The sequence below is a fragment of the Sarcophilus harrisii genome, chromosome 5 (genome assembly GCF_902635505.1).
Source record: "Sarcophilus harrisii chromosome 5, mSarHar1.11, whole genome shotgun sequence".
In the NCBI taxonomy this organism is placed as follows: domain Eukaryota; kingdom Metazoa; phylum Chordata; class Mammalia; order Dasyuromorphia; family Dasyuridae; genus Sarcophilus; species Sarcophilus harrisii.
In genome coordinates, this window is record NC_045430.1 from 229739493 (window position 1) to 229758013 (window position 18521).

The window sequence follows — 18521 nt, forward strand, 5'->3', positions numbered from 1 at the left end:
AGTCCAAAAAGAATCTCTTCCTCCCAAGAACTCAGGATGATTGCTGTTGATTTTATTCATAGAAATTTATAACAAACAGGCAGTCCCTAATTTATTAAAAAAGGCAAGATTATTTGCTTGTATATTAATGGTTAGGAATTCTGAAACACATATTCTTACAAAAATAATTTTGTAAATCAAGTGTTACTGAATAATCAAATCTCAGAGATGGAAAGTCATACCTGAAGAAGCATCTTGTAACAAATGAATAGCAACTTAATATGACAACTCATAGCATGATCTGATCCATAGGGTCTTAAAAACAAGCACAGATGAACAGAATGACAGACCATTATGTCAGCAAATCCAATCCTTCACCCAACCAATTTTACAAAATCTCTAACAGGTATGATATCTATGGAGTGTACAAAATAATTATTCATCTCTCCTGACTTGTTCTTTCCTCAGAGGAACAAAAAATAAGAGTTAAAAACTTCTCCCCTCCCCCAAATCCTCTTATTGTAGATGAGTGTCCACAAGAGCTATTAACTTCTAAATAAACTTTTTGACCATAAAGAATGAGTATAAAAAAATTCAAGGAAACATGGGAAATCTTACATGAAGTGATAGAAAGAAAAGCAAACAGGAACAAAAGAATAATATACACAGTGAAATGTCAGCATGGAGAGGGAGCAAAATTCTCGTCAAATAGTCAATATTACTATCATGCTGTCCAAGTTAAAAGGGCACATTCCCTTTCTGAGAACATTTGATGGATTGTTTCATGGGAAGTAGACTAAAAGGATTTATCAGAGATTTGGTGAAAACTATTGTGAAAAAACAAAATATGTCAATAAACTAGGGACAAAATGAAATTCTATGACTGTATAAAATTATATAAAACAAAGAAAAAATTCACCTATGTATAACTCTCAATATTGTCAAACCCTAGCCTATAATCATATAATTCTAATTTTTTTTGGGGGGGGGGAGAAGAGAAGAATAAAAGGAATTGTGTTTCATCTGTGTAATAAAGATTCCCTTCACTGATTCAGAATGGTGATTTATCTGTAACTTAGTATGGGAGTTGTTAAGACCTCTGAGTGGGGAAGTCACTTGTCCCAGGTAACTCCAAGGTATTAAAGGTAATATCCGAATCTAAATTTTTCCTATATTCTGCACTATGCTGCCTCTCAGCATATTCCAATATAACAGAAAAAAATAGTGAGAAATGGTTATTTAGATTTTGGTTAGCTCCCAGAAGTTAACCATAATATATAGCTTGAGCATAATGCAAATGATAAGAGAGAACTAAAGCTCATTTTCTTGAATTCAAATCTAGCCTCAGACATTTACAGACTCTGGGCCCCTTGGTTTCTAAAAAAAAAAAAAAAACAAGCTGGAGAAGGAAATGGCAAACCATATAAATATTTTTGCCAAGAAAATGTCAAATGGGGTCACAAAAAATTGAACATGACTGAACATCAATATTATTTAATTATTAATAATTACCAACACTAAAATTATATATTTTGTAAGGCTATAATGTTCAGAGGAACACATTTCTTCCTCTTTATTACTATTTCCTGTAATCCTTCTGCTGGGGAAGGAAGAATATGTTTCTTCCTAATTCTGGAAAATGAATTCTTCCCTACGAATTCTTGGGAGTCCATCCACTTTTTCTCTCTACTGTCTGGGGACTCCTAACCTTTTCTATAGAAGTAGCAAGAGCAGACTTTGAGGGAGAAACTCCAGAGGGGAGCTATTCACATCTAAAAAGGTCAAGTCAATAAGCATTTATTAGGCACCTGCTATCTTTGTGCTGGTTGATGGAGCACCTGGTTTCCTTGGTGTTTAACTATTAGGCCAAAATTAACACTAGAAGCAGAGAATCAATCCACACTTTGTTGCATCTCAGTTTTGGAGGCTGCACAGTGCACCAAAAATCATGCTTTAGTTCTGGCTTGTGGCTTTTCAAATTGAAGAATTTATCAGTTACAGCAAACAGAGAAGTTCTGAATGCTGTGGATAAGTTCATCTATCTTGGCAGTTGTTATTTGTCCTTCGTTCTCAAAGAAGAACACGATAGCAGGGAGAGGCTGCCGTGACGTGCAGCTGGATTTAGGTGAGGGAAGGCTGGCAAGGTCACCTTTCCAGAGCCATCCAATAGAGATCAGGACAACTAGGATACTTTGCAAGGATGTCCACACTGATAATGAGATTGATAGATGCACATTGCCAGGGCTAGCTCAGTGTTTGGGAGGCTCCAAAGGAAATAGGGGAGGTCTTAGGCTGACTCAAGGTCTACAGGCCGTTGGCCTCATTGTTGTATTTCTAGGAAACCTGGAACTTGAATTGCTTCCATTTGAACTGTCTTAGGAAGGTTTTGAAGCTCACCTTGAGTCCTCAAGTGCAATCAAACTTTACTGCGGGAGCACAACTCCATGGGCTGGCCACATTCAAAAGCCAAACATGAGCTTGCCAAAAAGTCTGTGGAGAACTCACAGGACCAGCGCTCACAAGGAGGTCAGAAAAGTGGTACAAGGACATGCTCAGGGTCTCTCTTATGAACTTACCGTATGACATGGGAGCCTCTGACCCAGGACCGCCCAGCACTGCGTGCCCCCAGAGCAGTGCCGGGCTCTGTGAGCAAAGCAGAAAGGAATCATCCCAGAAGAAATGTGAGATGTTCACATGGACTATTTGTGCCCCATATTGCAGAGCATTTTGGGCTTGAATTGGTTAGAGGAGACATTCAAACCCAGGTGTTCTCATCCCAGGGCCAGAGCTCTAGCCAAGGTCTCATGAATGCATCTGCACGCAGGACAGTATGGTGATTTACAATCCACTGGAATAAGCTTTTGTCTCTCCAATTAGACTGTGAGCTTCTGCTTTTGCTTTTAAAACCCAGCACTTTGCACAGAGCTTGGTGAACGGTGGGTGCCTAATAAGTGCTAGTTGACTGTGACAGAAGAAATAGATTTAAGAAAGTTTAAGGATTTTACCCAAAGTCACACAGGCTAATAGGAAAAGAGGAGGAATTAAATGTTGGTTTTCAGACTAGGAATCAACATCCTTGCCACTCCAGAAGTTGATCGAGGGAGGAGTTTAGAAATCCCCGGAGGGCAGGGCCATGATCTCAAGCATCTTTATCACCACCACTGCTAAGGTCATCTCTCTAACAGAAGATGCTCAACAAATAAAAACAGAATTTATTGAGAAAACCGCAAGACAAGGAAAGATTCAATGAATGCAAAGACCATCAGTACAGGGAGCCTTAAAGGTACCAAGCAGCTCTTAAAAGGCAACATTTCCATATGAATTATGAGTGAGACCCTTCACCCACTCAGAAGAGAACTGAATGATGAGGATCACCCGGGTCAGAGACAACACTGAGAAGAAATATTCACATAATTTCTTCAATTCTTCACTTCACTTTGTACTGAGAGACCCAGTACAATTTTTATATGTCAGAGTCACAGCCTAAAGTCTTTGGGGGAATTTCTGATGCTGACTACTCAAGACTGGCAAGGAAAGAAAAATTCAATTTGCCTCAGGTCACCCAACCACTCTGCTCTCTTACTATGGGAGCAGTAAGCCTTTTAAAATTTTCTGAATTATGCTTTTCATATCAACACAATTCTGATTTTTTAGAATAATTTTTTATTAATACCTTTTGTTATACTATTGCCTACATTTTTTAATGTATTGTTCCCTTTTATCCTTCTAGGGAGTCTCCCCTTACAGCAGTAAATCATAGCACTGGACTTAGAGAAAGAAAGAGCTCAGTTCAAATATACCCCGGGTATTTTATTAGTGTATAGCCCTAAGCAAGTCACTTAATCACTAGGTGATTGTCTCCTCCTCCATAAAATGAGGATTTAACTTCTATGACACCTTTCAACTCTAAATATATGATCCTATGGATAAAAAAGAGGAAAAAAATACACACTTTAAAAAAATAAATACTTTTTAGCAAAAGTAGACAAAGACAGGAAAATATCTGCCATTACTTGTAGTGTTCATAGCACCCCCCCCTCCCACATCTGCAATGGGGGAGCTGGTAAAGAGATAGGGAATAGAACTGAGATGGTATCTGGTCCTTTTTGCTTAGAGAAGCCTCTATGAGCTGCTAGCGAGCTCCCCATCTGGACAGCCCAAACCAACTTAAGTCAAGTCATGTGCCCAAGGCCATGTGGTCAGTCACAAACAATTTCCTTTCTGGAGGCTCAGACATGAGAATTATTGTCCTTAAAGTTAAAACAGTTGTAATCTGTTATGGAACCACATATTTCCAGGCAGTCAAATGCTTCAGCTATTATTTGGGAGGAGACTTCTAATATGGTGGACATCTGGGAGAAACCTGGCTGCCATTTCTTTTTCTCCCTAGTCCTATTAGTACTTGATTTTCTTCCACGGAATGTTTTGCTCTTGCATCCCCCAAATGGTTAACGCTGAATTCATCAGACCGAGACCCAGACTTAACCAAAGGAATCTAGATTATATTACATCAGCCTCTCATATTTTATCTTAAACTGAACAGTGTTTGGAAAGATTGTTTTTCCTCAAAAAACAAAATAAAAACAAAACCAAACCCCAGACCAAGAACTACCAATTATTCAGAGAAGCTTCTTGAGGACAGATGGGAGATAGTTAATTTTCTCTAATTTTCAAAGACATTTAGAGGTTGCCTGGGCTGCTGGGTACAAGTGCTTCTGAATAAACATATCCAGGGGTCTAGTGGAATCCACATAAGGAAGAACATTTTGGGGGATTTTCACTTTCTTTTCTGGGTTTCAGTGGTTTTACGACTTAGCTGTAAAATTTCACTTGAGAGCCTCAGAAAGAAAGCACTCTCAGCTTTATTCACTTATTTATGTTACAAAATCCGAAGAGAAATTGGTTTGGCAGTTTATGAGACCCTGCATGAGGAAAATTAAACACTTTGTGGTGGGAGGCACTTTAAAATGACCTATGCAGCGCAAAATATTTCTAAAATAACACCAGATTGTAGGCTAGACAATGTACTAAATTTTATATTTTTGTAATTGCTTTTGTTATTCATTTCCCCCCTCTGAAATGAGTTTAGAACTGGTGTTTTTAATAATGAAAAAAACTCCCAAGCATGTGCACCCTCCTAACCTTCCCTAGCAATTTTTTCCCCTTATATAGTCCTGCTAATATAGTAGATAGTGCTGTTGTATTTTACAACATGCATATATTTAGCAATGCAATTATGCAAATTCCACAGCATTTATAATTATAAATATCTTTTAAGAACAGTTTTTTATATCTCAGACCTACAATAAGCTCTTTAGAATTCTGGTCCCTCAGGTACAGAATTCATTCCAGAATTCTGGGTGGAGTACAATAACATTCACAATTTACACTTCTCAGAAAGGAAGCCCAGGTGAGCAGTCTCAATGAGGCAATTTCACTAGACAGATAAATGGAAGTACAGTTGCTTGGGTCTTATCCCTCCTTGCTCACTTCACATCGTTTTCTTGACTCTTCGTGAGTGCAGGAAGAGAAATGACAATGCTGGTAGAAAATGCCCACTGTGACAGGTGATACCGTACCACTTCAGGGAACTCCACTCTCACTGCTATCTCATCTAGGTAGCCAAGGAGCTCCAGTCCCTTCAGTTCCATTTACTCTGAAACCTCCCAATTAAAAGGTGAAGATGTCCTCTGTGAGGAGGTAGAGAGAATTATTCTCTTTCTTCCCAAAAGGGGCATCTTTCTCTCCTATTTGAAATCACTGGCTATGGCAACTGCAAGACATTTTATTTAAAGTGACAACAAAAACTGAATCTATGATTTCATCAGTGGAGGGAATTCCTGGCACTGAAGGGCATCTGCTCTGTAACTTCACAGAGCAGGACCAAATCCCACTCTCTCCATTCCACAATGGCATCATCCCAGATAATTAACAGACAGTATGAGATCCTAGGACCACAGAGGTGCAGCTGAGTGGGGGGCTTAGAGCCTCCTGGTCCAACTCACTTATTTTATAGATGAGGAAATAGCAAAGATCTGAGGTGACTTGACTAATGTCATTAATGGTAAATGACAGAGGCAGTATTGGCCCTATTCTCACTACACAAGGAAACATCTTGGTAAAATAGAACAATGGCTCTGGAGTCAGTAGAGGGACCAGCCCTTTTACTTTCTGAGATGGTTACTGCCTGGGTTATCTATGGTAAGTCACAACCTCCCCTGGCCTTTGCCTCTTCATGTAAAATTAAAAGGTTGGATGACCTCAGAGGTCTCTTCCAGCTCCAGTTCTATAATATCATGATCTTTAATCACAATAACAATACATTTTAGACAAATACAAATTCTTTCACTAAATCTTCCCATATTTTTAGTTCTGCTTTTTTTTTTAAAAGAGCAAAAAATATTTGAGTGGGGGGGTATCTTAAATTTTGATAAAACTGCCAAAAATTTTTTTTACATAACAAAACTTCTGAGGTTTGTGGGAAATGGAAACATTTGAGGTTGAGAAAGTCTTTCTAATATGGAAACTGAAGGCCTTTAGGGAATGTGGATGATGGTATTATTAAAAATTGCCTGAAAATTATTTAAAATGTTGAACTGTGGAAAACCTGCACTCCTCTCAACAGACATACTACACACCGATCTTGTTTTGGGCTCTCCCCTAATCCCTGGATTCCATCCTAATGATCTTATATAGGACTCCTAAGTACTCACATTATAAGTCAAAGCTAACGCCAAACTTTAAGTGATCCAGAAATGAGAAATTTTAGAAATAAAAAGTTCATGCAATAGAATCTTAGGATTTACAACATGTTCTCCTTGGAAGTATGAGAGGGAGGTAGTGCTGAGTGTATTATTATCTTCATCTTTCAGATGAAGAAACTGTGAAAAAAAAAAGAGTAAGGATTTGTCTAGAGTCACATGCTAACTAAGTCCTAGGGGGGATTTCAATACATGGTTTTCATTTTACCACGGCATAGTCTACCAGTGTTCCCCTTGTGCTGCGGGAAAAGTGTTGAATTTGGCATCAGAAGAACTGAGTTCAAATACTGCCTTTGTCTCCTGACACTGGTCAAGTCACCTCAGATATTTGGGTATTTCCTCATCTATAAAAGGAGGGAGTTAGACCAGGAGGCTATAAGTCCCCCACTTAAGGCTTCCCGGGCTCATGTTTTCTCATTTGTCCTATCAAAAATTTTAGTATATTTATACAATATATATAAATATCCCACCTTTATTCTCTCTGTTCTGTGTTTTCCTAAGTATTTAGTGTACTATAACTTTTATGATTTGTGCATGTGTAAAAACTCTGAAACCTAAAATAGGAGTTTGTAAACTTGTTTTAAAAGGTCTTTTGTTAACTACATATCACTACTATTGGTTTCCTTTTTAATTCAATATATTTTACTTTCTGGATGTAAAAATATTGTTCTAAGAAAGGGTTCACAACTTTCACCAGGCTGCCAAAAGAGTCCATGTCACAAAAAAGGGGAGAAAACTCCTGTCTTTAAGACCTGATCCTGGAGTCATTGCTTTGAAGTAGAAAGCTCAAATAGCATTTCCAAAATTTCTCATCTATTCTACACAAATAAGCTACATGCCCCAACAACTTCATCTATGTGTAAGAAGAGTGCTTTGGGATTTTTTGCATTCTTTCTCATTTCCCCCCACTATTCTGGACTCCTTCACCATCATGATATTTCTACGGCAAAGCCAGATGGATCTTCCTTTAACCAGTCATCACTATTATTAAGTACACAGCTTTCTCATTTATGAGTGAGAAGTACTGTTTATTACTAGGGGAAAGGATGATTATGTATGTCATGTGTCATTCACAATCTGAGCCTCCTTTTTACAACATTATGAAACAGTACAGGAATAATAAGAAGCTGGTTATATTATCTGGCACTGTTTGACTGAATATTTTTCATTTTATTACTATTGCTTTTGAATCTTTGGGTTGAGAGAAATGCTTTACCTCTTATTGGCTCAGTTTCCTCATCTGGATTTTTAAAATGATTATCATGGTAATTAATATTCTTCTACCAGAATTAAGGCTTTAATTAATTTTTAATTTTTTCAATTAATTTATATTCATTCATTTGGTTATTTATTTAATGATTCATCTAAGAAAAGCCCATGGTTTGGGATTAAAACCTTCATTCATTAATTCATTTAGTTATTTATTTAATGATTCATCTAAGAAAAGTCCATGGTCTGGGATGAAAACCTAGTTCTAAAAATTTATCATATAAATGATAAATCATTTATATTTATAAATGATTTATCATTTATATGTCTAGACAAAACACCTGGTCTTCCAGACTTCAGTCTCTACATCTGAAAAATAAAAGTAATGGGCTAATGCCCCTCCCTTCTGGCTTTAAATTTATGTTCCTAGGGTCTATCAAACTCAATTAATTTATTTTTTTTTTTAAATTTCCAACTGGATTAATGATAATTTCATTGGTGTAAGAAGCTCCCGGAGAAATGTCCATATCAACACTGATCAATACAGAGAGCTTCCTAATGCTTCCCCTTTCTGACATAGCCAATATATGTCAACGTGGGCCTTGACCGCACATCCTCCTGAATCACTGGCCAGTTCTCCTTCCCCTCCACCATGTTGCCTTTATGAGAACTTTCATTACAGCTGGTTTTTTTAAGGCTCTCAATATGTGGTTTGGAGATTCTTGGCCCAGTACCTAAGTTGCAAAGAATATTCAACACAAATCAAAACCAAACTGCTCTCTTCAGTGGAATCCTTTTGCTGATTTCAGCATCATTCTCTAATGAGTACTTAAAACGGAAACATTCTGTTTTCATGCAAATCTGTGTTTTACACCCAAGAAGATAGACAGTGACACATTTTTTCCATTTCCTCAAACCTTATGAGGAAAAAAAAAAAGAATTCTCTGATGGGGAAAACAGAAATCATCATCTCAAAAAGTATTTCTGCCAAACAGAATACACTCTTCTCCTTATTTTGTTGTGTTACTATCACCAGGCCGTCCTTAATTAATTATGAACATTTCCCACACAACTCCCATTTGCCCTGATAACAACGGGCAAGTTGGGCTAAGAGAGCGCTCTTCCTCTCACCCAGCCCTAAGGGTTCCCACCATGACCAGGGGGCACACATGCGCAGTGTGGCTCCCCAATTTCCCCGTGCTTACCTGGTCTCCTTGTCTTTGGGCGACGTCATGGTGCTGTAGCCAAAAATCTGCTTCTCCATCAGCGGCGGGCCCAGGTCCGCCATGCCCGCTACCCCAGGAGGGTTCCTGGGCTTCTCAAGGTACACGGTGGCACCCAGCTCCTTTTTGAAGGACTGGCGGCTGGGGGAGGCGCGCTCGGGCTGCAGGGCGTGGGGCGGGAGGTGGTGCGGGAGCATGTCGAGCATCCTGACGTCCCCCGCCCGGTGCGGGGAGGCCGGCGGGGTTTTGGCGCCCAGGGTGGGCAGGTGGCTGTCCGGGTACTTCCGCGCCTTCTGCCGGTAGAGCGACTGCTCCAGGTGCATCTCGGCCTGCAGCGCCGGGCTGCAGTAGGCGCTGGCCGAGCGGATGGCGGTGCGGTGATAGGCGATGACGTGGTCCGGGACCTCCAGGGGATGCCCGCCGTGGGAGGAGGCGATGCTCATGCGGCCCTCGTGGAAAAGGAAGGGGTCCGCGTAGAGCCCTTCGTTTCTGAACAGGGCGAGGCTCTTGGCGCTCAGGTCCTCGTCGGGCTTCACGTCCCGCCGCTCTAGGATGGCGCTGGGGCTCGGGGAGATGGACCGCGAGGCGGGCACGCTGGAGAGCCTGTCTCTGGGGATGGTGGCGTTGCCGGGCACCGCCATGGCGCGCGCCCCGCCGTACGGGATCCTGGACGGGGAGGGGGGCATGGAGTGCGGGACCGGAGTGGGGGGCGGGGAGTTGGGGATGGCGTGGGGGGCGTGCGCCGCGGGTCCGGGCCGAGGGACTCCGGGGCCTTCTCCTCGGGCATAAGCAAGTTCCCTCTGCATCTGGAAAGAGACGGAACAAGCGCTGTTTTATGCTCATCTCTACATGGTTTTCCTACATTGTCATCCAACTGTTTGAATATTGCCCAACGGTCTATAGAAAAAAGACTGTAAATTACGCTTGGACGTCTTAGCTTCTCAAACCATCTGTCCCACTGGGAGTAATCCGCGTCTAGAATGACACAGTTCCCACTATCTGGCCTGAAGTATTCTGCTGAATAACTAGAAAATGATTAATATGGGAATTCTTTCCGCTGGTAGAGAACAGAACTCATCCACACCATCTCACCCTGAGCAGTTCTGCTCCTGCCCTTCCAAATCCTTTAGCATGCTGCTGGAGGTCTTTGGGTAGGTACCCAGATGGTACATCCTCCCTGGCCAGGTCTTGGGCCGTTTTTTTGGCATTTCTTAAATGATCGTTAGTGCCATTATTGTATCACGATGGGTTCAAGTCTACCAAACAACTTATTTATGCTCACCTTTACTCTCTGAGGCCCTCGATTGCCTTGGATTATAAATGAGGCTTTTTTCAGAGACACTGGCTGTAAAAATCGCTGTCCTATTAGCATTGGAAAAAAGTTATGTGATGATTCTCTGATTCAAAAACTACTAAGGAAAAGAAGGAATCAAGAAAAAAAGTGAGATAAAATTTTTTACTATCCTTTGGTATTCACATGAACTTGTAGTAATCCATATTGAGAGAAAAAGACCTTTTCAACCCCAGGAGAAGGAAATGTAATCAAAATAAAGTAAAATGTAAGTCTCTCAAGTCGGAGGACCATGTACGATTGCTATATATCTGTCAAGGGTCTAGGAAAGGCTAGGTATGTAGTAGGAACATCACAAATACTGTTGCTTGAATATCTGATGAATGGAAAGATAACTTTGAAAAAAATCATATTGATAAATTAACAGATTTTTTTGTTTTGTTTTGTTTGTTCACTGAGGCAATTGGGGTCAAGTGACTTGCCCAGGGTCACACAGGGTCACACAGCTATTAAGTGTCTGAGACCAGATTTGTACTCAGGTTCTCTTGACTTCAGGGCGAATGCTCTATCCACTGCACCACCTCACTGCCCCAAACAAGTAATTTTTTTTTAAAGACTAGAAGCAAAATATAGCCCCTGATTTAAAAAAAAAAAAAAGTTACATATGACAGGAGGGGAATGGGAACTCGCTCAGGTCCTAGCTATTAACTCTGCCTTCAAAAGAGGAAAGGGATTAAAGAGTCAGTTAATAAGAACAGGAGGAAAATAAATCATAACCACAAGCCATATGTGGTTTACCAAGGAGGAGAATATAAAGCACAAAATCATCTAGAAAAAGAACATTCGATACTTTCCATTTTGGTCCAAACACAGAAGTTGGGAAAGACCACTGGAGACTATTTGATTGGGTCTGATAATTAGAAGCAGGAGCTGTCATAACCTTTCTGGACCACCTTAAGCTCTTTCTTGACTGATGGATTACTTTAGGCTACCACAGGAGTTCACAGTGTTCTCAGGGGAAAAGGGTATAATCAAGGGGAAAGGCAGGGTGAGTTCCAAAGGGACAGGAACTGAGAAGCTAGTAGAATACAACTGGGGTCCACAGCAGAAAAGGGAAAACAAAAACCCTTGTACAAAAGGAGGCAGGAAAGGTGTAGAAGATGGGGTCATAAAGGGAGGGGAGCTGAACCCAGGCAGAATAGCAGATACAAAATGAAGTGAGCTGATTCCACTTTTTGGAAATGTTCCTTTTCATCAAAATCTCTAAAAGTTTCTTGGTTTCCCTGACTTCTTTCAAGGCTCAAGTAAAATCATACCTTCTACAAGAGTCCTTAATTCTTGCTAACATCTTTCCTTTGAGATTATCTCTAAATCATCTTGTATATAATTTGTTTATACATGGTTGTTTACATGTTATCTTCCTCAGGAGACTGTCAGTTCCTAGAGGGAAGGGACTATTTTTGCCTTTCTCTGTATTCCTGATATCTAGCATGAAGTCAGTGTCAGGCACGTAGTAGGTGCTTAATAAAGAAGATTGACCTGATTATCAACTCACAGTGTGGTTGTGAGCAATAGCCACATTAAAAACTTTTTGGAATCCTAGTTTTCTCATTTGGTCTAGATAATATCTGAAGTCCAGAAAGCAAGGCAAAAGCAAAGAATCACTTTGTTTTTAGCTCAAGGTTCCAGGTTCAAATATCTTGGGGATACCACCTTATACCGATCAAATTGAAGATTGCTAAAAGTGACTAAAAACAATGGTGGACAGATCTTAGGCAAACAGCCAATACCAAGGGAATTGTGATTTGGTACTATATTTTTTGCAAGAAGTCTGGTCCTTTATTGCTTCAGTGCAGCTTAGTGGAGAGAGCACCAATCTAGGATTTGAAAAAAGTTATGGTTAAGTCTCTTGTTCACACTGGTTGTCATTGGGCATTTAAACTTCCAGTGCCCCAAGAAACCAAAGCTATACACTACTGAGATGGGTCCCATTTCCTAAACCAACAACATCATTATCATTGATCCAGAACCAACTTCTGAAAAATTAAAATTGAAATTAAGAAGTTATAAAATAATAAGAACTATAAAGTTGTTCAAACCACTTGGTCCTGTGATCTCACTACTAAGATCTGGAGGATTTTAATGAAAGTAAAAAAGATCTATTTGTGCAAAAAGAGGCATAGCCACCTTATTCTGAATAGGAAGAAAACAAAACAAAACTAAGAGCATGCTAAATGCCCATTGACTGGGGAATGATTGGATCCACAGGATACGTCATGGAGTATTGCCACTTACGTGACAATATAAAGAGTAATAAATATAGATAAAAACTTTAGGAACTGATGGAAAAATGAAGAAAGCAAGATCAGAACAATAAAAACCTTGACTGAAAAAAATTAGCAACAGTAACAAAACCTGGAAAAATCACACAAAAGGAAAAGATCAGGAGACATGAAAATAAAAAGAAATTTTCAAGATTATTCAGTTAAAATTAATATACACTTTTTAAACAAATTGTAAATAAGTTGGAACTTACGGTTTGATGGGAGGCAGTGTGGCCAGAGTCCTGAGTTTTCTAATCAGAGGACCTGGCTTCCGATCCCAACTCTGTCCCTTACTACATTTGGGCAAGCTCCTTCACTTAAGAATCAGTCTCCTTGTCTTCCAATGATCTCTCAGCTGTCTTCCAACTCTACATCGACAATCTAAGTATGTAAATCTTTATACTGCTCATTTTTGTTGATTATTAGAGTTAGAATTAAATTAAAATAAAATAGAATTCTCATGAAGCTAAAGGACAGCATCTGAGCCTGGCACTGAAGGGTTAACACAAAAGCCTATGACACCTGTAAACTCACAGCCAGACAGAGCTTTGTTAGCTTTTGTTTTGACAGCTGCCAACCACTCCGGCTTGCCTGCCGGACCCATCCTACCTTGCCTGCCTCTCTAAAATTAAAGGGCCTGCTGATCAAACTTCCTCATTGCTGAGATGCTCTGGTGGGGCCATCTCCTTTGGGGCAGCCTAGACTGAGGTGCAAATGCCTTTTTGGGGTGTGTCTGTGTGCAGGGTCAGCCCCCTAACCCTCTCACCAATTCTAATTCTTTTTATTTTTTTTTCCTGAGGCAACTGGGGTTGAGTGACTTGTCCAGGGTCACACAGCCAAGAAGTGTTGAACATCGAAGGTTGGATTTGAACTCAGATCCTCCTGACTTCAGGGCTGGTACTCTATCTCACCAATTTTAATTCTAATCTGATACAATGCTTGGGGATTGTCCCCTTTAGCAAACAACGGCATGGGCTGGTAGGAAAGCACATGTTCTGACTTTTCAAATAGTCTGTAAGTTCCTTGGAAGTCTCATAATTCTTTGGGTCCCACACCCTTCAGCCCAGTGGTTTACCCATGCCAGACACTTAGTATACTGAAAATAGCATTTTTTTTCCTATTGGGGCAAATAAAGTTAAATGGATCTTTAACTGAGTTGGGGATGGAGGAGAAGGATGGGTATGGTGGTCTGCAGAGATCCAGGGACACTAAGAGGCCACTAAGGTCTATGTGGAGGCCGGGCAAGAGTTTATCTGCTATGCAGCCAGTGGGAAAAAAGGAGCTTCAGGTAACTTCCTATTTTAACTAATTCTGGTTAACTAGGTGCTAAGTTCAGTTGTTTTTACCTGCTGGAGGTAGCAGAGGCCTTTACATTCTGAAGACTGGGTTTAAATCTCCTATCTTTTTACTCTAATTATGACTGAGCTGCAATAAAGTTTTGTTGACTGACTAATTCCAAGGCCACTCAGTAGCTAGGAGTCAATCTCTAGAGACTAGAATAAACCAGAATCCTCATTCTTGCTGTGTCCTTTCCCCTAAAGTGCTTTGCAACCTCTAGGAAACTAATACGCATTACAAAAATGATCTTCTAAAACAGGTACTAATTTGATTCTAGAATATATATACACCTTAAAAGGCACCTAAGGATAGACAAAGAAGGCCTCCTGTGCAGGCCAGGGCTAGGATATGAGCTACTACCCACTGATTCCCCCTAATTAATATTTCTAAGAAACATAGATCATACACATACTAATAGGCATAGAGACCTGACTTATGGCTCATCACAGGGTGCCAGAGGCATCTCTGGGTCTTTTCAACAGGCCGGCACCAATCTATTACAATGCTCCTTTCTCTCCAATTTAGTAAAATGGGGATCATTGGATAGAAAAGACATCATCAGGCAGCTTCAATAAACAAAGCAGGGCTTAAGAGTTCACAAAATACAAATAAGATTGTTTCAGCCAACAGATAATGTCTGGCCAACTTTACCATGTGGTACAGTGAATCTGGAAGATGAAGGGCTTTAAATAGAATTTCATTACAATCCGCTTGAAGAGGGAGCCCAACTTGTACTGGAAAGGTCTCAAAAGCACAGAGCTTGTTAATTTAATAGATCTCCTTGGCTCTGTATGAATAGTTACTGTTGGCTACTTTGAATCTCCTCTTCATCATGGATAGAGCAGGGAAGTCCAAGTCAAGGGATTTGGGTTCAAAACCTGTCTCAGATACTAACTTTATGATCCTGGACAAATTGCTTTACTTTCTCAAAGCCTCTGTTTCCTCATCTATGAAATGGCTTAGAGAGTTACCATGAAGAAAGCACTTATCAAGATTTAAAACTCTAGGTACGGATGAGTTTTTTTGTTTGTTTTTTGGAGATTAAATTCTTTTTATATTGTCTAGGCTGGAAGTACATCAGGGACTCATTTATGGACCTGATCCCCCTGCTAATCAGCATAGACGTTCTGACCTGCTCTGTTTTGATCTGGGTCAATTTGCCTCTTATTGGGTAGCCTGGTTCTTCCACCCTGAGGACTCACCATATTGTGTATCAGACTTAGGCCACCCAAATTGCTTTGCTCACCGTCACTCAGAACTTGTGAGCTCAAGTCATCCACCAACCTCTTGCAGCAGGGATTACAGATGGCTACCACCATATCTACCTCTAGTCTTTATTTACCCTTGGATTATTTTGCCCTTTCTGGGCAGCTGATGCACAAACAAAATTTAGAATGAAGTTAAGACTGAAAATATGGTTGTCTTTTATCAGGGCTGCAGAGAGTACAGAAAAGTGTCAGCTGGCAATGGTCGAGCTTTGTGGTTGTTTGGCCAGACTGTAGACTTACGGAGATGACATGTATATGACTATATAAGTACCATCTATCATCATCTGCATTTTCATTCTCATCAAAACAAAAAACATGCACACCCAGAGGCTTTTTACTGCAACAGTGAACTGGGAAACAGGCAAGAGCATGAGAAAATACATAAATGTACCAAAGCAAGAGCCTAACAGCCTTGGGAGGAGCAATGGTGCTCCATGGGTTGTCTTCATGCTCAACCTAGAAAGGTGACCATCGTAAGACTGCATCCCTAAGGGACCTTGGAAGCCATCTTGTCTGAGACTGGAGGACCAAAGACATAGAGCAACAGGGCCATTAGAGGCCATTCAGTCCACCCCTCTCGTTGCAGAGATGAGGAAACTGGGGTCTAAAGTGAATTGTCTAAAGTCATAAAGGAAGCAAAAGGTAGAGGTAGGATTTAAACTCTGATTTTTCTGACCCTAAATGCATCACACTAATCCAGGCTCTTTATGGTACAGATGAAAGGCTTAGGGACTTAACCAAAGTTACATATGCAGGTAATTAAGTGACAGATCTGAGAACTCAGACCCTCAAAAGCCAGAATTCTTTCCACTTTTAAAGAGTGGCTCTTGCTTCTGGTAGGAAGAATTTCCCCAAGCTTCACTAAAATCCCAATACTCTACTAGCTCCTCTGAGTGGGTGGACAGGGAGAATCTGCAAGGCAGATGAGAGGTCCCCAGATCCCTAGTGTGTGACCTTTGTCCCTCTGGAAGGAAGGGGAACGCAGTTTTTCCGGCAGGGGGGAATTAGGACATTGTCCTTGTGACAGAAATGCTGAAAGGTCCTAAAGTCTCTCCCTGACAGCAGAAGTGCTGGAGTATAAGTTCATAAAAAGGTTAGACAAGGAAGTGGTGATGGTAAACCACAGCATGGAAAACAGGAGAAAGAAATAAGAGAAGGAGCATAATGATTGAAAATGCAAGTCTGTTGTTAGTATCTTCATGGGAAAAGGCGACACAATCAAATGGGGGATTTTTCTTTTTGATTTGTTTGATGGTAGGAAAAAAAAATCTGTAAATCTGTATATTAGATAAATAACGTTTTATAATTTAAACAACAACAAAAGAAAAACATTGAAATTCTGGAATAAGTACAGAAGTGTGTGATAAATGCACATTTGAAAAAACATGCGGCTGTTCTGCCTCCCAACAAGGGCTGTCGTCCTGCCTGGAGAGGCACAGCATTTAGTCCAGCAAAGGTCACCATTGCACAGAATATTTTTGGAACCTCATTTAGAGCTGGCAGCATGTTCTTTTGAATACTCTCCTTGGGAGCAAGTCTGTAGTCACTGAAAATGGACTTATGATTTAGGGAACAGCCAAAATCATGGGGAGCCAGACCAATTGAATGAGGGTAGTTGTAACGAGGTGAGATTTCTTGTGTAACTAGAGGCTGCCTTGAAGACAATTCCAAAAAAGGAACTCCAAAAATTTATTGAGTAATAATAGCATCACCTCAGTTACTTAATGACTTTCTCCTCCTCCAACTAACACCTCGATGTGAATGAATTTCAAAGGTAAGCATCTTAAGGCCCCACTTCCCTCCTGAGAGCCAGACTGAACTTTTCAACCACTAAACCATCACTTTCCCCAAATACTGTTCCTCTCCTAGATTGCCCTGTTTCTAATTCTACCCATCACCTCATCACTCAAACTAGAGACATTTGAGTCCTTCCTCTCATTTCCTTCAAGATTCAGCCTTTAGGAAAGCTAAGGTTTCCAGTCTCTGGAAAGTAGAATCAAGGAGAGAGGGTGGCCAACCTTCCCTCATCAACTGTGTCTGCATTTGGGATACTTGCCCCAGGAACATTGTATGGAACTTGTCCTGGGCCCAATAATACCTAGTTATGGTTCTATTGATCATATTATAAATAGTCATATTTGGCACAGATCCCCAGAAACCATGGAGAGGGGCCATGTGTGCCTACCATCGTAGCAATATTGCCATTTTCTCCAATTCATGGTGGCCCCTACAAAAGAAAGAATGAAAAAGGGAATTGTGGGGTCAGCAAAGGGTAGACTCCCTGGTGGGACCAACTCATTCATTCAGCTCTCTGTGAGGGCAAGTTAGGGAAAAGCATGACATAGCTAAAATCACCTTAATTTAGAGTCACGAGATGTAGGTTCAAATATTGGCTCCAAGATGTAATAGCTAGAAAACTGGGGCTGAATCGAATGAACTCTCTAAATTGTTTCTTCATATATAGAAGGAGAATAATATACTACCTCCTTCATAAGGTTGTTGGAAGTAGATGGGGTAAGAGTTTAGGGGAGAGGTTAATGAAGAAAACTTAAAGCACAATAAAAATGTAAATTATGATTAAATAATGCTAAACACGAAAGCCCCAGCTAGAATGAGACCACCTTGGTGGAGTTCTGGAATGTGTTCATGATGCCAAACCCTAACCTTGAATTTCTAAAGGGCCAAGGGAAAAGGAGTATGAGCCTTAAAGGGTGGAGAAATGAAAACATCTCCTACACAGTATTTCATTTTCCACTGCCATGCTTTGCCTCAACTACCCCACATGCACAGAATATATTCTCTCCTTACCTCTGCTTCATAAAAGTCCATCCTCCTTTAAAACACAGCTCAAGAGTCTTTTGGATAGAACCTTTCCTAAATCTCCCCATCTGATACTACTTTGTATATAATTTGTATTTATTTACTTTATAGTTATCCTGTAGCTATTTTTGTACAAAGTGTCCCAAAAGTCTTGATGTCATTTAAATAGCTTAAAACTACACTGCAGTTTTTGGGGATATTCTATATGTGATTGTTTTCCCATTAGAGTATAATTTCCTTTTGAAAAGAGGGTTGTCTCATCATTTATACTAGTACCTAGGACCCTAGAATAATTATATTCCATTTGA

At 40.3% G+C, this 18521-nt stretch overlaps 1 protein-coding gene across 12 annotated transcripts in view; it reads right to left on the reverse strand.

Annotated features, from left to right (window-relative positions):
• KIAA1217 (KIAA1217 ortholog) overlaps nucleotides 1–18521 on the reverse strand; it is a 563370-nt gene that overhangs the window by 72662 nt on the left and 472187 nt on the right. For all 12 annotated transcript variants that reach the window (XM_031937971.1, XM_031937975.1, XM_031937969.1 and 9 more), the window contains one exon: nucleotides 9155–9978. In XM_031937971.1, the coding sequence (XP_031793831.1) occupies nucleotides 9155–9978 (824 nt within the window). The remainder of the gene's footprint in view (nucleotides 1–9154; nucleotides 9979–18521) is intronic.